At 43.1% G+C, this 23,619-nt stretch overlaps 1 protein-coding gene across 1 annotated transcript in view; it reads left to right on the top strand.

The window, feature by feature from the left end:
• Positions 1-6,992: 6,992 nt before the first annotated feature.
• RRAS2 (RAS related 2) overlaps positions 6,993-23,619 on the top strand; it is a 45,570-nt gene continuing 28,943 nt past the window's right edge. The window contains exon 1 of the mRNA XM_060767471.2: positions 6,993-7,334. Coding sequence (XP_060623454.1) covers positions 7,230-7,334 — 105 coding nt within the window. The 5' untranslated portion in view covers positions 6,993-7,229. The remainder of the gene's footprint in view (positions 7,335-23,619) is intronic.

Below are 23,619 nucleotides of genomic sequence, written 5' to 3' on the forward strand. Positions count from 1 at the left end.
TGTTGTTGGTTTTAAGATCCTTGTAAACTGCCCTATCATTTCCTTTCTAAATGTAAGTCTGGGTGAAACTCAAAAGCTAGAATAATAGGTAAAAGGGCATCAGAATCCCAAAACACTCCTGCTGTTTATATCAATATTTTTATGTTTTGCACAACCTCCGAGGATGCCTGCCATAGATGTGGGCAAAAAGTCAGGAGAGAATGCTTCTGGGACATGGCCATACAGTCCAGAAAACTCACAGCAACCCAGTGATTCCGGCCATGAAAGCCTTCAACAACACATTAACAGAGGATGTTTTGTTCCAAGATATGTTAAAAATATGCCACGTTTGAAACAGAACATAGATCAAACTATTTCCAAATAACAAGTTATTTGAATTAATTCCGTCCTCTTACCCAATAATGAAGGTGAAACTACATTACACCACAACTGCAACATAACAAAGACAACATCACTCTTTTGGCCGGTTATCTGTAATTGTAAACATTGCTTTTATTCTTAAGGGATGTGGTCTCACGAAATAGTACTGCCATATTCAGAAGTTTTTAAAAATAGCAAAAATTATTTTTAATGTTACTAGTGAGAAATTGAAGAAGGACCACTATTTAAAGCAACTGTAATGTAAATTAGCTAATTTTTGAGGCCTTGGAAATATAACTTTGAAGTAAGGTTTCACTCTTCCTCTTTGTGTTTCCCTGAACTCATATTAGCCATCTGAAAATGAATGCCATTAAAATCTAATTTTGCAGGGATGAGATTTCAAGTGCACTCTTCATAACAAGAGCAATGATCAATTAAATGAATTACACAAACAGATGTAATCTACTATTTCTGTAATGGCACGAATCAAGAGCTATTCTCCCAATTGTGTGGGAGAGATGTAGAAATGGAAGGAAATATTAATCACACTGAAAATGTATGTTTTTCTGATCAAGAAGCCCGAGGTGCCCCATAGCAGTGGTTCTCAACCTGGGGTCCCCAGATGTTTTTGGCCTACAACTCCCAGAAATCCCAGCCAGTTTACCAGCTGCTAGGATTTCTGGGAGTTGAAGGCCAAAAACATCTGGGGGACCCAGGTTGAGAACCACTGCCCTATAGGGAAATAGAAGGCTACCTAGGCCACAAAACCTTATGAACATAATGGGCAGCTCAATGACTAAATTAGGGGGTACTGAGGTAGTATCAAGTCATCAGCTCTATGACCCTCCTGGAGTTATCCATCCTCAAAGGTGACTTCTGTGTTTCAAATTCGAGGGCAAGTGAAGTTAATTTCTGTTATCTGCATCTACCCCCTCCCCTAGCTCTCTGAATTATGGGATATTCAGTAGACTTTTGAGGTACCATAAATGGGATTAATTTCATTTAGAGGACATAGCCTTGGAATCGCCATAATAGTCTATTTATTTAGAACTACTGCAGGTTAAGCAGGTAACAAGAAAATTTCAGGAGGTGCTAATCACTAAGCAGAATGTGCCCATGTGCCTTTAAGTTGCCTGTCAACTTCTGGTGACCCCATGAATGAGAGACCTCCAAGTCATCCTCTCTTCTCAGGTTTTATAATTCAGAACTGTGGATTCCTTGGATTGTCTCTCTGGTGCCCTTAGGTTATTTAGGCTGTATAACAGCATCTAGATCTTTCCACACACAAAAATAAAAATGAAAGAAGCAAGACAATAACAAGTGGTTACTTGGAAACATCTAGGGATACTTAATTTAATCTTCTGGTTCATCCTCAGAAGCATGTGAGGTGACCTTGGGGTCCCTTTGAGAACAGCTCTACACCATCAACTTCATTCTTCCAAGATCTAACTCTGTTTCACAAACACACACATGCATGTAGCATGGGATCTTGTCACTTATTGTCACCTCCTGGCCTCAGAAGGAAAGTGAAAAGCTGGCTCTGGGGTCAAGCCTTTGGAGAGTAATCTATAGTGCAATAATAGCCTTGAAATACATGCATTTGATCTTTGGAACACCCCCAGATTATGGTTGAGGATGGTGTGATTTTAATAGTGAATGCAATGTTTTATATGTTTTAATGTGCATTTAATTTTAATTTCTAACTTACGGTAAGTGTATTCTAACTGTTTGTTGTCCAAAGGCATTGAATAGCTGCCATATGTAAAGCTGCCTTGAGTCTCCTTCGGGGTAGAGAAAGGTGGGATACAAATAGAGTAAAATAAATAAATAAATAATTTAGGTCTTTACCATGCTCAACAAAATGAAAATGCCATTTGCATTATTGAATGTTACATTAGACCCAATGTTGTATGATTTGGAAATTCTGCCTGTGGTGATTAATTCTTTATGGCTCATTCACTTGAAGTTACTGCCATTGGATTGGGCACACCATGGAGCCCCCCCTCCTATAGGGAGTGGTCAGGATTGGAGAAATGTTTGGCCATGTCCCCGTAGCCAGATGTGAAATGATTAAACAAGGAAGACCTCAGAGGTTCTCAGTGTGGCTGCAATATTTTGCATCTGAGGGGACAGCCACACTCCTCACTGATCCTCCCTGATTCCCATGAGGGATAGAACAGCCGTGTGAGGGAGGGGCTTCAAAGGGCTGCATATTAAATCTGGGTGGTGACGGTATATGGCTTGGTCTATCAAAGGAATTGCAGTCTTAGATATGCACATTGACCTTTACTGTTTTCCTCATTCTGCTGATGCTCTGCTTAGGCTTTGAAACAATGCCAGGTTTGTAGACATAAAATATTTTCCACATTCCACTGGAGTCAGTTACAAAGCTCATTATTTATGATGGTTCCAAATTGTGCCAAATATTTATATTATTTTTTAATATAGCTTGGTTCTGGAGAACCAGAGCTGTTAGTTATGTATGAGCTGAGTTACATAAACTAATGCTTGATTCAGTCTAAGGCAGTTTCTTGTTTTCCTCTCATTGCAGTAGGATCATAATCTAAAATATTGATCTTAATAACAGTGAACCCCTAAAGGGGCTCTATCAACTGCAGTATATAAAAGAGAATGTATATAAGAAAATCCATTTTCACAAAGAAACTGAGCATTACGTTTTTTTTGCAGACAGAATTTAGTGCTGTGCTGGCACAGAAAAGAAGAAAGATTTGTTTTCCTAAGCAACCATAAATCACTTAGATATAATCTATCCTTCTAAAAAGCATTTTTTGGCACTACATGGTACTTTCTAAGGAATTCAACACAAATAATGAGTACACTTCCCATAACAATAATAACTTTTGGGATTAACAGTTTTCATGATGTTGTACAAGATTGTTCTTGGGGTGTTCTCCATAATGTTTTTCTCTACTTTGTGGAACTTTTGTTGATAACATTGGCCCAAATCTGCAGACTTAATGCAAGATTGCTCCTTCCCTGGCTTGCCTTGTTGTGCAAATGTTCAATGTAGTTGGCAATGGCCATCTGCTGCTAATGGAAAGAAGAAGGACACCTTTCTCCTCATTTTTACAAGCAATAGGTGTGAGCTGATAACATTAACTAGGCGGTCAGGTGTGTGGCTGCTGAAGCACCATGTGCACTCATTCCAAAATGCTTGCTGGGGAAGGAGTTCTTTTCCAGTCCCAGTCAACAGCAGTTTTAGTTACCAACTTTCATCATTTTGGACTTGAGCCAGCATGGTCAACAGCATGGGATTCTGGGTGACAAAATGTTGAGAGACAAAGATTGAGAGTCACTGGTGTAGGAGAAATACAACAAATCCAAAAGCCACAAAAGAGTGATTCCTTTTGGGTTTTATTGAATCCTGCTGTATGATCAACATGGCTACCTTGAATATATTTCCTGGATTTGAATAGACTGCTGTAGTGAGTCTCAGACTGGAGAAAGAGAAGGAAAGCTTGTTATGGCTGTACCTTGCCAGTGGAGGGAGCTGCTGTGCTTCAACAGCACCACCAACAGCTGCTCAGCCTAAGGTCATAAAGGACCAAGAGGAGTCTTCCATCAGCAGCCTGTGGTCCAAGTGGGTGTTGGAGGAAGGCTTTATCCCACAATGGCAAGATAATGCCTTCATGTCCCTGAACCATGTATTGATGGTACATGGTCCAATAGACCAGTTCAGCTTTGTTCTCTCAGAAACTGGTCGGTCAAGCAGAAGTTGCCATCCCCACATCCCTGTTTTCTTACCAGTCTGTCTCCAGATCCCATCTCCAACCCACCCGATCAATGCCAAACAGGGACTTAAAAGCTCTGTTCTAGATCTCTGTTCCAGCTGTTCAGTCAGTTTTGGATTGCCTGATGGAGCCTTATTTTTTGTACTTAGTCTGGCTTTGACCCTGATCTTGATCTTTTGACATCTCTAGCTGCACTGGATTCCTGGCACTTGGTGGGCCTTGATTTCCTTACTGTAAGGAGGACACCCATCCACCCTTGTTCGCATAGCTAACTCTTCACTATTGATTTGTCATTGCTCTCCTCCCAAAAAGTAAACATCTCCTGATTTCCTGGCCACAGTCTGCATCTGCAGTAATCTTTGCACCTAGAAATACAGAGTCTGCTACTGCCTCCACGTTTTCTCCCTCTGTTGGAAATAGTAACTTTCCAAGCCTCCACTAACTGTTAATGTATATACAATTGTTAGCTTGCATTCTATGTGTATGTTGATTGGCCAGTTTGACTTACGTCTTTGGTGTGGGAGGAGTTATAGATGTGATTGTACTGAGCATGTGCAAACTCAGGACTCAATTTCTTGTGTTTAGTTTGCTTTTGGACTTCAATAAGGTAGATGTGTGTTCATGGACTTCAATGTCGTAAGTCTGCTTACCACTTCATTGGAGGTGGAGTGTATATCTTTTTGGGCAAGAGCAATCACAACTGCAAATTCTTCTTCAAACAACCATCCTCTGCTAACCAGATTTTTGTACTGGCCTATCTTTATCCTTGGCCGTTTAAAGACATGGTTCCTCAGTTTAGCAGCTGAGATACCTGTGGTGCTATTACATTCATGTTTTATGAATATCACTTGTCTTAAGGTTTGACTTCTAACAAGGTCACAGCATTCTTGACTTGTGATTTTCAAGTGGTCTCTGTATTTATAGAGATTCATATTTTGCCAAATGGAGGTGACATCATTTTTACCTTTGCAATAAGATTATGGTGCACTGGAATTTCCAACAGATTATGGACTTTCCAATATTATTTACCAGTTATCAATAAGTCTGGTTGCCAAAATCTTGGTTTATACAATGCATTGCTGAAGACTTCCTGGACCACCTTAACAGCATCCACCCAAACTTCCAATTCACTATGGAAAAAAAATGAAGGAAACTGCCTTTTCTAAATGTCCTAGTCACCCTCAAACTTACACACATGGGTAGATACCTACATAAAAACTCCAACCATCATCCAAGTCAAAAAAGAAGCCCTGGCAGAAAAGAATCTGCGAACCCCTAAACTGGGCTTTATAGGCCAATGGATACTCCACCAAAGACACCAGAAGAGCTGCAAGACCGAGAACAAACCACGAGAGGAAAAGTGTTCTTGCCATAAATCAAGGGAACCACTGATCACATAGGGAAGCTGATGAGGAAACACAACATACAAACTATCTACACTAAGAAAATCCAACAAATGCTTCGTTCAGCTAAGGACAAGAGGGATCCTCTCACCTGTGCAGGAGTCTACAGTATACCATGCAGCTGTGGACAAGTCTACATAGGGACCACCAAATGCAGTGTCCAGACACAAATCAAGGAATATGAAAGGCACTGCAGACTAATTCAACCAGAGAAGTCAGCCATAGCAGACACCTGATGAACAAAACTGGATACAGCATATTGTTTGAGAACACAGAAACGCTGGACCACTCTAACAACTGGTTGAAGTGGTCTGCAGTGCCTTTCAGATTCCTTGACAAATTTAGGGTTTGGGTTAGCATAAGGGTAAAGGTAAGGGTTTGGGTAAGATTTGGGTTAGGGTAAGGGGTTAGGCTTAGGTTTACAGTTAGGGTTAGGGTAAAGGTTGGGGTTTCACCATTAAAGAACTCTTACATCTCCAGCCTGGCTTACATTAGCTAAGTCTCGTGCAAACTGCGCTCCTCCAAACTGAGTGATGCAGCATCTTCCTAACGCTCGGAGCTTCTGGGCCCAGCTATCATACTATTACCCCTTAACCTTAACCCTAACCCTGAACTGTACCGTAAGCCTAACCCTTCACCCAAACCCTTACCCTAACCCTTATGCTAACCCAAAACTCTTACCCTAACCCTTACCCTAACGCTAAACCGTACTCTAATTGTAACCTCTAACCCTTACCCTAACCGTAACCCAAACCCTAAACCAGGGGTCCTCAAACTAAGGCCCGGGGGCCAGATACGGCCCTCCAAGGTCATGTACCTGGCTCTCACTGAGAATCAACTGAAGTCTGAAGCGACTTGAAAGCACACAACAACAACCATCCTATCTCATCAGTCAAAAGCAGGCCCACACTTCCCATTGAAATACTAAGTTGATATTTGCTAAAATTGTTCTTAATTTTAATTATTGTATTGTTTTAAAGTGTTCTTTTTTTTTTTTTGCACCACAAATAAGCTATGTGCAGTGTGCATAGGAATTCATTCATGTTTTTTCAAATTATAATCCGGTCCTCCAACAGTTTGAGGGACTGTGTGAGGACGCCTGCCCTAAACCTTGTCCTAACCCTAAGAGTCCCCCTCCTTTCTATTCTTCCTTCGCTCTCCCCACTCACACTCCGCCTCCTCTCTTCCCTTATTCACATCCGCCTTTGCGGCATCTCCGTAACGCTCGGAGCTTTCGGTCTCAGCTATCATAGTATCGCCAAGCTGTCAATGCCAATCCCCGGGTGGGAGAGCACGGGCATAGCCAGGGCAGGTCAGCGGGTGCCCAACGCACGCCTCCCCCCCCCCCCACTCCCTCCTTCCTACCTAGGGCGCAGACCCGCCTGCCAACAAGCCCTCTCTCCCCGCCCAAGTGAGGCATATTCACCCTCATTTGCATACCACGCCCCTCCCCCTCGACGGCCATTTGTAGCGCAGCCCGAGCGGGGCCGCCCGTGGCGTCCACTCTGCGCGCGCGGAGAAGGAGGAGGAGGAGGAGGAGCCGCCGCCGCTGCTGCTGCTGCTGCTTGGACTGGCCGCTCGGTGCCTCTCCCATTGCGCTGGGCCTCCGTGGCCGAGGAAGCAGCGCAGAGAGGCCACTCCACCCTAGCAACTGGGCTGGCCCCCTCTCCCTCCTCCTCCTCCTCGCCCTCTTCCTTCCTTCTTTCCTCCCTCCATGGCCGCGGGCTGCAGGGACGGCCCGGGGCAGGAGAAGTACCGGCTGGTGGTGGTGGGCGGCGGCGGCGTGGGCAAGTCCGCGCTCACCATCCAGTTCATCCAGGTGAGGCGGGACCCTTCCCTTCCTTTCCCCTTCCCTTCCTTTTCCAGGGAGGGAGGCCTGTCTGTCTGTCTGTCTGCCTGTCGGGGAGCGCCTCTTTCTCCCTGGGCTGAGGAAGAAGGCGAGCCCGCGCTTTGGCGGGGAATGGGCCGCCTTTGCCTTGCCCCACTCTCTGGGTAGGCTCTCTGAGGTGGGCACACGCCACTCGACACGTGGATTCCCTTCTCCCTCCTCATACATGCCTTCCCCCTCCAGGATTGTCCTTCCTTTACTTTCTTTTGCTTTCCATATAGCAGGCATGGGCAAACTTGGGCCCTCCAGGTGTTTTGGACTTCAACTCCCACAATTCCTCGCAGCCGGCAGCCTCAGACCCCTTCCTTTTCCCTTTCGCTTAAGCGGCTGAGGGGGAAAAGGAAAGGGTCTGAGGCTGCCGGCTGCGAGGAATTGTGGGAGTTGAAGTCCAAAACACCTGGAGGGCCCAAGTTTGCCCATACTTGCCATACTAAACTCGATAGCCCCTCCTACATGCTTCCCGCTCCCCCCAAATCAACCCAACTCGCCCCTCGGGGGCCGGACTTTCCGTGGAAAACGAAACACCCGCGTCCTTTTCAGGAATTTTCCTCGCAACAGGTCCTCCTCTGGAAAGCGCCGCTTGCCGTCCTCCAGTTTTGGGCGTCGGCGAGCTCTGCTACTTGCCAATCTTTAACCCCCCCCCCCCTTCCCTTCAATCTAAAGAGAGTTCTCTCACACAGTGGTCCCTCCTCACAAACCCTCTCTTCTTATGCTGTGCCTTTAAAGTCCTCCACACCTCAGCTGAACCTTTCCTGGCAAGAGAGTGGCTTCCCCTAGGCAGGAAGCAGCCGAGCCTTGAAGCTGGAAGGCTACTCTTTATTTATATATTTATTTACAGTATTTATATTCCGCCCTTCTCACCTCTCAGGGGACTCAGGGCAGATTACAATGTACAAATACATGGCAGATATTCAATACCATAGATACACAATATATATAGACAGACAAACTGGGGCTATTTAACATTCCAGCTTTTTCATGAGGGTATTCTGGCCACCAGGAGAGCAGTCACCGTCCATCTGTGACACTGATGAAGTACTTCCTCATTCTTTGCATGCTTGCTGGAGATTTTTATGGCATCGTAAATTAGCCTCACCACATAAGCGGTACCTAAATTTCCTACTTGACAGATGCAACTGTCTTTCAGGCTGCAAAGGTCGACAGCAAGCTGCACAAATTGGTTGGAAGCTCACTCCAACCCGGGCTGGCTTTGAACTCATGACCTTTTGGTCAGTAGTGATCTTAATGCAGCTGAGTCCCAGCCAGCTGCGCCACAGTCCCGGTGCATATAAGGTCATAGAGTTGGAAGAGACCTCATGGGCCATCCAGTCCAACCCCCTGCCAAGAAGCAGGAAAATTGTCTTCAAATATGGACTGTTTCAACAGAAAGGAAGAACTGGGTTGTTGTAGGTTTTCCAGGCTATATGGCCATGCTCTAGAAGCATGCTCTCCTGATGTTTTGCTTGCATCTATGGCAAGCATCCTCAGAGGTTGTGAGAAAGGAAGAAACTATGAAAATGAACAAAATCAGGTTACCATTGTTAAAAAACTCTAAAATCAGGACAGTGAATAAAGAACAACACTCAGAAAAGAGTGGAACTCCAGACGAGACACAATCAGGGCCAGTTAACACCTCCCAACAAAGGATCCCACCCAGGCAGGAAGCAGCAAGGCTTTGAAGGTGCAAGGCTATTCAGTTCTAATCATGGTGATCCACTGCAGCATTCTCAAACAGGCAAGATTTCTTTCTCCTACTCTGGACATTCCACAGATATATAAATCACATTTGCCTGGTTTCCAACAGACCTCACCTCAGAGGATACCTGCCATAGATGTGGGTGAAACATCAGGAGATAATGCTTCCAGAACATGGCATGCAGCCCAGAAAACTCACAGCAACCCAAAGTTGCCTTTGCTTTCCTCTGAGATGGAGAGAATGTGGCTCAATGGCCAAAGTCACCCAGGGTTTACATGCTTAGATTGACACTACACCAAACATGCACAAACTTTATCTCTCCAGGTGTTTTGGACTTCAACTCCCACAATTCCTAACAACTGGTAGTTCAAGTCTAAAATACCCAGAGGGCTGAACTTTGCCCATGCCTGGTCTACACTGTAGGGTTAATAAAAAACAATCTCACGCCCTTTTAAATGTTGCTTCTGCTCTTGAAAGTGGGCAGATAAGAGGATTTTTGCAGCAGTTCTCTGCTTGTTTACCCTCAGGCATTCAAAGTGCGTCCAGTTCTCGAAGTCTTGGTAAATACCACCTACTTCATGAGAGTGTTGGCATCTCCAGGATGCATACACTCTAAAACAGGCATGGGCGAACTTGGGCCCTCCCTCCAGGTGTTTTGGACCAACTCCTGAGGCTGTGAGGAATTGTGGGAGTTGAAGTCCAAAACACCTGGAGGGAGGGCCCAAGTTCACCCATGCATGAGCTATCTTGACCTACTAATTTGCATATGGTTTCTGATTGGTCAGCTTCAACATTCTAACATTCTTAAGCAGCTGAGGGGAGAAAAGGAAGGGGCCTAAGGCTGTGAGGAATGCTGGGAGTTGGAGTCCAAAACACCTGGAAGGCCGAAGTTTGCCCATGCTTGCTCTAAAAGCTTGTTCGGTTCCCTGGTTCTCCAATTTTTCTGATTGGTGGCACTATGTATTTGTTGTCTATGTGGGTAAGAATTTTTCATTAAACCTCTAATTTTAAAATAGTCTGGACCCAAAAGCAAAACTGGCTGAGGTTATATATAAAAAAGTAAGGTTCCTCTTTGTGACAGCTGTTAGGCATTGCGTTACTGATCTTTATATATACTTCTCATAGATCTGATTGTCTTGGTAAACAATTCTATATTCTATGTAAAGTTGATTGTGTTGTCTTATTATGAATACAGAAGCTATAATTGATTGCTGATCATTTAACAGTTCTTGGAATGTATTGTCAAAGGCTTTCATGGCTGGAATGACTGGGTTGTTGTGAGTTTTCCGGGCTGTATGATCATGTTCGAGAAGCATTCCCTCCTGACATTTTGCCTGCATCTGTGGCAGGCATCTTCAGAGGTTGTGAGGTTTGTTGGAAACTATCTAAACAGCTACCTACCTCAAACAGACAAGAGTTCTTTCTCCCACCCTGATCATTCCAGCAGATCTCACAACCTCTGAGGATGTCTGCCATAGATGCAGGTGAAAAGTCAGGAGATAATGCTTCTGGAACATGGCCATACAGCCCGGAAAACTCACAACAACCTAGTTCTTGGAATGTTTCTCCTTATCCTAAAACAGCATAAACCCGTTTTGAAGATTGCAATGACGCATTTGGAATCTGCTGGGTTTGGGTTCCATGCCCCTGTGGATACTCAAATCTATGGATGCACAGGCCCCATTATATACAACGGCATAGTAAAATTGTATCCCTTATGTAACATGGCAAAAACAAACTTTGCTTTTTTGGATTTTCTGGAATATATTCAATCATGGATGATGGAATCCGTGGATACAGAGGGCCATCTGTATAAACTTGTGTCCAGTCTCCTGAGAGTCTGCTCCATTGAACACATTGGTACTTGCTTCGGAGTAAAACACACATAGAACTGAGTTGTAAAAGTATCAGAAAGCCATTGTGTCCCGGCACTCTTCTGATGTCATAGTGGGTGCCAGACTAATAAAGCTGAAAATGAGAGTCAAAGTGCAGTCATAAAAGTATCCATTTACAGTTGAGTCTTGGTTTGATTTAAAGGACTGTTTATGGCTATCTAGCTGCACATAATGTTGAATTTGTTTATCAATTTCAGTGTCTGCTTTCTTCTGCTGCTGTGGCATGGTAGCGAACCTCTGAATAGCTTGCTTTCTCAGAAATGCTGGAGTTGGAATAATTGTAATCCTATTTTGTTAGGCCTTCTGTTGGATCTTTGCCAGTGGATGGAGATAATTAGTTTATTCCTGCATGGCTGAAGCCACAGTTCACAGATTACCATTCAGACTTTGTATAGCTTCTATAGATAGTGCTGTCTGGATGCTGACTGTGGCTCTGTGCACCCCTTTAGTTTGAAAGGCCAGGAGAATAGCTGTGTTGGTCTCTTCTAGCAAAAACTGAATTATGTGGCGACATGTAAACTAACATAGCATGATGGAAGCTGCTGTGGGCTAATCTAAGCATTTTTTTAAAACAGCAAGGACAAAGCTATACAGTGTGTGTGTGTGTGTGTGGGGGGGAGGCTATTGTGTCATTTTATCTCATTTGGTTTCTGAATAGAATGGGGATCATATTAAGTGGAGACGAGTCTGCACTGGTGGCAAGGATTAGCCATGTGATTGCAGACCCCAAAGTGTAACTCAATGCAGATGCTAATTTATTGTTTATTCATTCAGTCGTTTATTACGTCAGTAGTAATAACCAACAGTAGAGTGATAAAGTTGGTTACAAAAAAGTTTTGTTCCCATTGGAAGAGAAAGAGATGTATGTAAGATCTTGAAGTCCTTGTGGACAACAAGTTCAACAAGAGCCAACAGTCTCATGCGGCAAAGAAAAAAGAAAAAAAAAAGGAGTAGATCCAGGAAAGTCATGCTACCCCTCTATTCTGCCTTGGTCAGACCATACCTGGAATATTGTGTCTAATTCTGGGCACTGCAATTGAAGGGAGATGTTGACAAGCTGGAATGCGTCTAGAGGAGGGCAACTAAAATGATCAAGAGTCTGGAGAATAAGTCCTATGAGGAGCAGCTTAAAGAGCTGGGCATGTTTAGCCTTCAGAAAAAAGGCTGAGAGGAGGCATGATGGCCATGTATTAATATGTGAGGGAAAGTCATAGGGAGGATGGAGCAAGCTTGTTTTCTGCTGCTCTGGAGACTAGGATGTGGAACAATGGCTTCAAACTACAGGAAAGGAGATTCCACCTGAACATTAGGAAGAACTTCCTGACTATGAGAGCTGTTCAGCAGTGGAACTCTCTGCCCTGGAGTGTGCTGGAGGCTCCTTCTTTGGAAGCTTTTAAACAGAAGCTGGATGGCCATCTGCTGGGGATGCTTTGAATGCAATTTTCCTGCTTCTTGGCAGGGGGTTGGACTGGATGACCCACAAGGTCTCTTCCAACTCTATGATTCTAAGTGGAAGAGAGTCCCATTTTCCATTCTCAGTTAACATGTTGTCATCCAGATAGTAATATTTTCTGGATCTTTACTTGTTAATTTAGGCAATTCATGCCTGGATGTCATACTTTTATTGTTGAGGGCCCTGTATGTTAATGAGAATCAGCATGCTGTAGTGGTTTGAGTATTGAATTATGACTCTGACGCCCATTCCACACAGATGAATAAAACCCCACATTATGTGCTTTGAACTGGGATATATAACAGTGTGGACTCAGATAACTCAGTTCAAATCAGATATTGTGGGATGTCCTGCCGTGATATTCTGGGTTTTATGGCTGTGTGGAAAGGCCTTGAGATGAAGGTTCAAATCACTGCTCAGCCAGGGAATCCCACTGGTTGAACTTGGCCAAGTCACCCAGTCTCAACCTCAGAGGAGGGTGACTGCAAACCTCCTTTGACTAAATCTTGCCAAAGAAACCCCATGATAAAATTCTGATCTCTCCCTTTAGGCATGGGCTGAAAGGAAACAGTCGTGTTTGTTCATGGCATTTTCCCTTCTATGTTGTTTTTGTGGTAGAATGCTTTTCCAGGCTTGAGGCAGTATGTGTTGATTACACAGCCACACCTAGAAAAAAGAAGAAGAAGAAGACTGCATTACTAACTTGGTGGAAGTACAAGGTACTTCTCATAGTTTGCTTGCTGCAAACAGTAGGATTGGACTCTGATCACTCTTGTGCTTTGCTCAGTGTTTGCTAGTCTGCCAATGAAATACTCCAGCAGAACTGCAGATGGTTATTAACTTCTGCTCAGGTTGGAGCAAACCATTCCCTGAATATATTTGAAGCATTTTACACCAAACCCCAGTGTGCTTAGCAAAACCACCTCCTTGCTTAGGAAAACCCTGTGAAATGAATGGGGTTGCCATAAGTTGACTTGGTATTCTTTTCTTTGGCATGTAGCTTCTTTCATGTGCTAACCTTTTTTTTTGCTTGTAGTTTTTTCAGTGTGAACTCCACCTTTCAGAAACAGGTTTTCCGGCTGATTTGCTGTCTTGGAGAATTCTGTTGTAGATGGGTAATTTCCTTACCCTAAGGCATCTCAGTTCTGTAATATCTTGCAAGCATATCTACTTGTTAGGTTATATCAGAAATTCATATGTTGACCTAAGGCAATCTGCATGTGTTTCCTATAGTTTATATTCTATATATGCACCCGCTGTTTGGTGCAGCATGCTTTCTCTGGGGCCTTCCACACAGCCCTATATCCCAGAATATCAAGGCAGACAATCCCACAATATCTGCTTTGAACTGGGTTATCTGAGTTCACACTCAGATAATGTGGGATTTCCTGCCTTGATATTCTGGGATATAGAGCTGTGTGGAAGGGCCCTCTATCACTGTGGCATTAAAATCTCTATGTTACATGCTTGCATTAGTGCAACTGTCCATAGGCTAGGTTGCTAGCACCTATTTTAGTTATTGCATTTAAATTCACTAAGTTGATGGGCTGATACTTCCTATTGGGGTAATCTTATTTAGATAGCGCAATCTCAAGAGCAATCTTATGAGGGAGAAATGAGAAAAAGACAATATATCATGTCTTCATGTATTTTACTTTTTGAATGGGGGAACTATTATGCCAGCATTGGTTTCGCAACACACGCTTACCAGCTCTGCAGAGTCCCTCTCCCACTGAGCATCCTTTAGACAAACATTGCGGTTGAATTCAGAGTTTGCTTGTTATGCCTTTGCCTGTGAAAGCATCATAAGTCTGTCTAGAGTTGAGTTTAATTAAATGGGTCTAATCTTACTGTTCACATACATGGAATACAGTACAAAGAAGACATGAACTGGTATTGCTTAGCACAAGAGGAACAGATGCAGGCATGAAATGGCCAATTTTCATGCCAGGATAGGGCATGCTAAGGCACTTGTAAGGTGACTGCATGAGCACAGGGTCTGTGGAGTTGAACAGTAGACGCCTCATTGATAAATGATTGTGGCATCTCTACAAGAGTCTTGCTGCTAACAGTCTATCCTCCTCAAAATCTTTGGCTCCTTCGGTCTAGAATATTAATCATGCAGTCCTCCAGATGCTAAAGTACAAATGCTGGTAGGACTACTAGACATGGAGGCCCACAACATCTGGAAGGTTCTTTGATTGCTATTCAAAAGAGTGACGTTTATAGTCTGCTGACCAGACTTAATAGCTTTGCTCTTGAGATAAATAAAAAAGTGTGGTGTTACCATATTGTAGCTATTACCCATTTGGTGCCAATTCTTGTCCTAACTTGTGTCTAAGAAGGCAGCTTCCAGAGAGCAACTCTTAACTCCAAACTGGCATGGTCAAAATGTGGTCCTCCAGAGAGCACAGCTCCCATCAATTCTCACCTTTATCAGTGCTGGTTTGGGCTGATGGGAGTTGTAGTCTATGAATATCGTTTTGCCCAACTCTCCTCCAAGGACAGACTTTGTGTTGTGGATGAAGATAATTGATGTTATGATTCTCCCATGATGTCCCAGCTGGGTTTCTTTCTCTGCAAATGCTTTAAGCTGCATAGCAATGCAATATACATGCATGTTGCAAGGAGGGTCCTGATAGTATGTCTGGTGAGGCCCAGACAAGAACTTCATAAGGGTGGCAGAAAAATTTAGACTCTAAATATGTGGGTTAGTAGCATCCTCAATTATGCCAAATGTTTCCACAATCCACTCATTGTCAAAGTAGCAGGGCCTTCATAATGGATGTTGTAACACTGTAAACATTCATTTGGCTCTTGCATTAAGCCAGGGTCTCTGTAGTGCCAGATAAAGTTATCATTGCTGAGTAAACTGGCCAGAATTTCTTTCTGTAGCAAGAATAACTGGTAAAGGGGGGAGGAAAGATACACTGTCATCTTTCTGGTAGGGAGGACAAGAATAAACTGCTTGTGTGAAATTTCCCAGGAGCAAGTAAAGCCCAGCATTTATGAAGCTATGTGCAGATTCACATCCTAATCTTTAGCAATACAAGTTTTTTTTTTTTAAAAAAATCACTAGATCCATGTATTTTTGGATGTGGGATTCAGAGATAGGTGTATGTTTGGGATTCGAAATTTTCTTCTGCTTGAGAATAGAGATTTGCTATTTTGTCATTTCATGTTCATTCCAGGTTGTGTACAGTAGTGCAGAATCTTTGTAGCTTTCAATCTGCCCTGTAGGTATTGCACTGAAATTCCTACTATTTGGTAGAACTGATGTAAATGTACTAACTGTTGGCTCGGTTTGAAGAAAAACAGTAGGGAGATGAAACTGAAGAAGAGGGTTGTTAAGATAAGTGATAAAGAAACTGAAATGGAATATCTTCATTGGCGTAAACAAACAACTTCCAGAATTTTTGGTGAGAGCTAAGGAGTGATTTGGAGCATTGTTATTTTGGTTCCCTCTCCCCTCTTTATTTATTTAAGGTGATATGATATGCAGTATACTGTGTTTGATTTCACCTAGGGTAGATGCCTTGTATACTTTCCACCCCCTCCCCCCACCCCGGATACTTAAAATTATAGATAATAGTGAACCTTAGACTTATAGCATAACTTCTTGCTGTGGTAGGTGGCTATTGCTTATCCCAAGCTTTAACTTTGTATTTGGCCACAAGAAATTAAGTTGAGAAATATTCTGAAGCTGTTATTTATCACTGACTCTTAATAAAAACCATTTCTCAGACAGGTTACACTGTTGTGCTTTGATTGATGCCATAAGAAATTAAGTCTGTGAATTTAGTACATTAGATGTAAACTGGACTGAATGCAATGGGATTCACTTTTAAATACTGGCAAATTAGTTTTTATCTATGCACATTTGAAAGTATATCATTAAGAAATACATTTAGAATTACAGCACAACATGACCATCTTATTCATGGACTTGATATCCATGGTTTCACTTGCTCCCATGCTCCCAAAAATATCTCACCCCCCTCCATAGAATTGTCTGTGGGCCTCTCTAGGTTCTTCAGGGTTTCTGGTATAGGCAAAATATACAGTTTGCTATTATCCATGGTTTCAGGTATCCATGGGAAGTCTTGGAGTGTATTTACCACAGATATGAATGTGTGTGTATTCCTACTGTATAACGTCATCCTGAGAGTTCAAAATGCCCCATCCATAAAGGAGATTATTTGAATGACAGCAGGATATTTTCTTCTGGACTAACTTTAATCTACTGAGGAAGCGCATGAGAGCACTCTTAGAATAGTGACTCATGAGGAAACTCAGGAGATGGATTCCTTCCAAGGCAAATACATCACATATACACTCTCATACACATGCACAGGCTTTTTCCATGAGAGTATGCTGTGTGTTTCCAGTTTTGATTCAAGAAAAAGAAAGGATTCCCATGTTATCAGGACTTGGAGTGATGATGAATTAAACATAGTGAAGATAAGGTTAGTGATTTCAATTTGAGGGGCCGAGTGCAAAGCAGCTTAAAATGCAGCTAGCTGCTGAACTCCTTGAAGACCCAAATCCCAGAAAATTGGTTGGAAAAGCAATCTGAATAAACTGTTTACTTTGCTGGGAAGAAGGTAGAAATAAGTTGCTTTGTGTGTTGTCAGTTGTGCAATAGAATGTGTGCAGCTGCTGCCTCCAAAGAGCTTTCTCCCAGCTGTCGCATACTAGCTTGTCACAATATACTGGAGCGTTTTCTTCCCACTTAACCCTCTTAACATTTTGCATTGCTGTGCTCAAAGAAATGAAGCTTAGCTGGTCCATAGCAGCTCTCCTTTCTTTTCTTCTAACAATTGCTTGCCTCAGATAGTTGTTTATAGCTATTAATCTTACAACATGTACCAGAAATATACTGCTGGCATTTTAAACAGTGTTACAACTGTGCACTTTTTTTTCTATGGCAAATAGATCAAGATTTAAAGGTGAAAGATGATAACATTCCATTTAACAACTCTTTCTAATTTGGGGGTAACTTGTCCAGTTTTGGGATCTACTCCTTCACTTGCTAGAGCAAATTTGTCTTTGCTAGGAACAGGCATATTCCAATTATATGAAAGACCTTAAAAGGAAATAAGGCAAGCATTTTACCACTCGTCACATGTTTCTTGGATTGTAAACCTCATGATTGGTGGTGCAATATAACAAAATCCAGATTAGGCTACCAGAAAGAAATGTTATTTCTTACTATTTCTGAAGCAGCTGTTGACATATCCCCATCAACTCTATCGAGACATCCAAAAGAGGAACACAGCATATTTCTTGACTTTTGCAGCTAACTCTAGCAATGAAGGGAGGTTAATTCTGCTCCACTCAGAATACACAGTTGGGTTTGAACAGTGCCGTGAGTTTTCTGAACCAGGAAAACTAGGACAATTGCCAGAAAATTGTCCAGTGCTATTAATCCTGTTATCTTGGAAGAAAAAATAACCAAAGACTTTGACAAGGAACTGCAATCTTGTACATACTTCCCCACTGAACAGTGTGGGACTTACTTGTAAGTAGGTATATACATACAGATACTATGTGAGGTAAGTATTGGACCGAACAGTGGAAGACCAGAGTTTAAATCACCGTGCAGCCATGGAAACCGCCTTGGGCAAGTCACGCTCTCTAGCTTCAAACTCTGCATAGATTCTGTTAAGAAAACCCTGTCATAGTTTCATTTTAGGGTTACCATAGGTCAAATACACAACCAGAGCAAGTTATGTACAAAATTGCACTTCTAGTGAGTAACATTTAAACTACAAAGAGTTGGTTCCAAGGGCTATTCTGCTTGTTCTCCCTCTATTATCCTCTCTAGTCCCAACTGTCCAAGTCAAGAAACAATTGATTTATTCTTTGTTTTGGTTCTTTGCAACTGATTACATATTTTAGCCTTGTATTTGTTTTGGCCTCGTTTCACCATGAATTAATTTTAAATTATATAGATAACAGAAGCTATGGGGTTATAAGCACACAATTAGATTTAAGGGTCTGTTGCAAGCCTGCTTGTCTCTGCCACAGGACGGAAAAGATCTCTATTTCTGTAAGGAGCCCACAGTAAGGGTCCCTTCCTTCCCCAGCAGTTCCTTGATACCTGTGGTGTGTGCAGCAGAGGCATAGAGTTCTGGATCTCACCTCTGTGATCTAGCTGTTAAGCTTGCATGGGATTCCTATTTGGCTGTAGCCGCAAGGCTGGGAACAAAACACTGTAATTGAACACCATAGATACACACATAGATTGATAATGTCAGTAGTGGTGTTCCAGTAGCTTATGGAAGATTTCACTTATCAGTTTTAAACTATTGTGCATGCCTATTTTTTTTACTATACCATTACAAATAGTTTGTTTTGCTACCTCACACTTTTGTCTTGTTGATTTTTGTGGTACACACAGGAAGTGTTTTGTTTTTTTAAAAAACTTGTTAAACTGAGCTAAAATTATTACTGGAAGATACTTGGCTTGTAATTCAAGCCAGGAATTCCTTTTTAAAGAATGCATGAATATTTAAATAAAGCAAAATGAATATATGTGTGTATCTGTGCTTCATTGCAACACCCATCATCCCTGGACATGGGCTTTGTTGGCTAGGGCTGATACTAATCCAGCAATGCCTGGAGGGCTGTAGGTCCTACCTGCCCTCACTCCGGTGCAGTGCATCACAGGCAAGCCCCAGTGCTTCATCCTAGATATGGAGTGGTGATGGGTTGCCATGTGATTCTGAAGCTGGCTAGATATAATGCTTATGCTGAGCAGGCAGAAAAGGAGGCTAACAACTGCAAGCAAACATATTCACATTTTTTAAAAAATCAACAGAACTTCTGTGCATTTGACACTGGTTAAAATATATCCAGTAATCCACCTGCGATATTATGAAGGGTTTGTGGTTATGTAAGAATGTGGCTTTTTATACTTTGTATAGAGAGGGTGTAAAAGACGGTTGTGTATTCAGAGCGACAACCCCACCCCCATGGGTTTGTCTGCTATCTTCTCCATAGGGTGCATTCCATGCATTCTGTAGCTGGCTGCAATTTGTCCTTCTGCAATTGAGGTAATAGGTTTCACAGGACGTTTGGAAACCTGGGGGTTCTGGCTTCTTGAAAAGGTCTTTTGTGTGTTTGAGGAGAGGAGCACTGATACGAGTGTGTTTCCTTAATCTGCATAAGGACATAGTATTCTCTTTGTGAGTTAATAGCCTCAGCAGTTGGAGAGGTAAATTTGTATAAGTATCATTTGGAATTGATCAACATGACTCTAAAAGTATTCAGATTATCTTTCACCTCAAATGATGACTTAAACACAACACAGTGATATCTATTTTACCAGAAATCTTGCACTATTTTTAAAACATTACATAAAGCATGGTTATATAATTGCTTCTGAAAGAATAAATCAGAATAGGTTTTTTTTTTGCTAACCAAGCTCATAAGCAGAGAAGAAAACAATAGATTCTTGCTTGTAACTTACTTGAAACTCTAAAGCAGAGCTTCTCAATCTGTGCTCCTCCAAATGTTTTGGACTTGAGCTCCCACAATTCCTAACAGCTGGTGAGATTGCTGGGATTTCTGGGAGCTGAAGTCCAAAACACTTGGAGCAACACAGTTTGAGAAACACTGCTCGAGAGATTTAACAGTACCCACCTGACTTTGTTTCTTCCAGATGTAGTTTAATATATATATATATTCTGTTTTATATTTATATTCCACCTTTCCTCCAGTGAGCTCAATGCAGCATGCATTGCTCTCCTCCTCCCACTTTCTCCTCACAACAACCCTGGGAGGAAGATTGGATTAAGAGAGGGTGGCTTGTCCAGGGTCACCCAGTGAGTTGGGGTTAGATTCTTAAATTCTTGGGTCACAGTTCAACACCATAACCATTGTACAAATTTAGGTCTCACCTAGAGGATGCTGGGATGAGAGGGAGGCTCCTTGAGAAAAGATCCAAAATATGTTTGCTGTTCAGCTGAATAGCACTTCAGTGAACATATCTGTGTAGCAGTAATTGCTCAGTTTTAGACCTTGTAAACAGAGATAGTAGTGTTTATCCTTCAGGAACCACAGCACTTAGCCACCTATAAGGGTACAGCAGTTACTGTGCTTTAACTGTTTGTTTTCATGACCCATAATTACTGCAAACCTGCTGTTAGAGGCAGCACAGCAGGAAAAACACTCCTTCTTTCTCCCACTTCTCGGCATGCTTAAGAAAGCTGAGATGGTCAAGAGGTTTGGCTTCTATAGAGCTCTTTCTAAGTAAGGAGGTTAATGCAGCACTTCTGGATCTCATCCATCTTTCTCTTGGACTTTCTGGAAGAGATGAAAATTGCCTTCCTGTGTTAAAATATCTTTCAGGAACGTGTTATATAAAGAAACAACAGCTATTATTACTATTACTGCTGTATACTTCTTTTTCATGCCAGGAGCAACTTGAGAAACTGCAAGTTGCTTCTGGTGTGAGAGAATTGGCTGTCTGCAAGGATGTTGTCCAGGGGACACCTGGATGTTTTGATGTTTTACTACCCTTGTGGGAAGTTTCTCTCATGTCCCCACATGGGGAGCTGGAGCTGACAGAGGGTGCTCATCCATGCTGTCCCCATATTCGAACCTGTGACTTGTCAGTCTTCAGTCCTGCCGACACAAAGGTTTAACCCACTGCACCACCAGGGACTGTATACTGGAGGGTAAATTTAGAACATGGATAAGAATAATCCCTGTTGTTGGATGAGCAGGAGAAGGTAAAGACAACTACTGTTGCTATCTGTCTTTTGGCAGTATAGGCAGTAGGCCTGGGTGGTTTCGTTCGTTAATTTTGTAATTCGTTAAATATTCGTTAATTTTAGCAATTGCAAAACGATTACAAAACTTATTTTTAAACCCGGAAGTGTTTTTAAATATCGAAACGGCATGCGCCAAATATTTTTGTATTTCCGTCCATTTCGGAAATACGTAAGATGGCTAGATGCTTGCTGGGAGCTCCGGGAGCCAATCAGAAGAACCCACAGAGCTGATTGCCCTGTGGGTTCTCCTGATTGGGCGGGCTCAGGGGCGGCTCAACCATTACGCGAAGCAACTAGCAAGTAAGCCATTGCGGAACACTTTATTTTGCCAGGGGCGCCGAGAGCGAGGGACGCGGGAAGCTATCAGAGGCCAGAGGGACCCTGCTGGTGGTGGTAAGCCTGCTGCTCCTCCTCCTCCCATCCTCCTCCTTCTCCGCCTCCAGCACAGCAGCAGCAGCAGCAGCAGCAGGGTCCCTCTTCCTCCCCGCCCCCACCAAGCGGCGCAGCCTGCTGCTCTTGCCCTGGCTGCTCTTGCCCCGCCCCTGTGGATGGCCCCTTCCACTGCCGGCGTGCCCTGTCACTCCAGGCTTGACAGGGAGCCAGGGGCGGGGACAGCTCAGCTGGCTACCACCCCACCAGTCTCCCTGGTCATGGGGCCTTCCGTTCCTCCCCCCCCCCCCAATCCTCCAACCCTTTCTCTTCCTCCTCCTCCTCAGGCCGCGCCGCTCGGAGATGCCGAGGGCGAGGGGGGAGGAAGAGGAGGAGGAGCGGCAGGCCCGGTTATCAGGGAGACTGGTGGGGTGGTGGCCAGCTGAGCTGTCCCTGCCCCCGGCTCCATCTCAAGCTTGGAGTGACTGGGCAGCGGCGGCAGGAAGGGGCATCCATGGGGGCGGGGCAAGAGCAGCCGGGGGCGACCTCTCCCGCCGACCTCCTCACTCCACTCCCAGCCACCCACTCCCCGTGAGTATATGGCAGTGGAGAGGGAGGTTTAGGGCAATCCGCACAACTACATGATCCAGAATACCAATGGCAGGGGGATGTACAAAAACAAAAAAAAACCCCAGAGTTGATTGGATTATCACAGGGCCCTTCCAGGCAGTACTTATATCTCAGGACCTGATCCCAGGTGTTCAGTTTATCCCAGATTAAAAATTAATAATTAAATTAAAAAAATATTGAAAAAAAAGGGCGCCATCTTTACAAAACGTTTTGTAAATATTAACGAAATTTCGTAAATACCGAACTTTTTTAAGGGGAAATTTTGTAATTATTTTAAATATCGAAACAAAAAAAAACCCCAAATACAAATCGATTTTAGAAACAAATTTTTCCGTTGTTACCCAGGCCTAATAGGCAGCATAAAAATGTCTGAAGAGGCAGTATCTTCCTATGCAAATAGTTATTTTCTAATTTGTGTGTTGTGCAGTTGGCTTCACAACTGTGTGGACGAGATATATGCAAAACTGTATGAGTTTTTTAAAACGCTGTTATATGGAATTCCTGGTCATAGTGTCCTGTGATGTCAGCATATAGACATTTGGGAATACCTGCTTAGCAGTAGCATAGAAATAATGTAGCCATACTTCATCCCAGCATCTGGTACTCGGTACATAGGAATAGGGGAGAAGGTAGGGAGCATATTTCTGAACATTGGATGATGACTCTGTTCTCCAGTTCTCCAGTTTAAGGTGGTAAGACAAAGTGACCAGAAAAGTACTTTGCTACAGAGAGCAAAAAGGGCCTTTTTGCATCAACTGTGGCTACAGCTCCATGGTCTCAGGCCAAGGTCATTTCTAGCTTGGCTACAGATCCTTAAATTAGAACAAGAATAAGGAAGGAGAAAGTGAAAGTGGAAGGTAAAAGGAAGAGGGGCCGACAAAGGGCAAGATGGATGGATGGCATCCTTGAAGTGACTGGACTGACCTTGAAGGAGCTGGGGGTGGTGACAGCTGACAGGGAGCTCTGGCGTGGGCTGGTCCATGAGGTCACGAAGAGTCGGAGATGACTGAATGAATGAACAACAAAAGGAAGGAGAAACCCTTCAGACATTAGTGGACTCCAGTTGTAGCTACCCTTCATCATTGGCCGAGCTACTAAGAGTTCATCATCATCTAGAGTTCCACGTGAGTTAGAACCTATGAAGATGTGAGCCCGAGGCTTCTTGCATGTGAGCATAGTGTTCTGGTTTCCTAAACTTGACACTCTTGTGTGAGAAAAATCTGTCAGTCAGCCTCAAACAATCCTACTTTGGGGACTAGTGGTCTGACATGGTATCAAACAAGCTCATAGGTTTATAAAGAGGTCAGCAGATAAACTTGCAACAATTGGGGCCAGGTTTTTGTGTCTCCTTTGAAGTCTTCTTGTCTTTTCCAGTCATTGAATACATGCAACA

This window comes from Anolis sagrei, chromosome 1, assembly GCF_037176765.1.
Source record: "Anolis sagrei isolate rAnoSag1 chromosome 1, rAnoSag1.mat, whole genome shotgun sequence".
Taxonomy (NCBI): Eukaryota; Metazoa; Chordata; class Lepidosauria; order Squamata; family Dactyloidae; genus Anolis; species Anolis sagrei.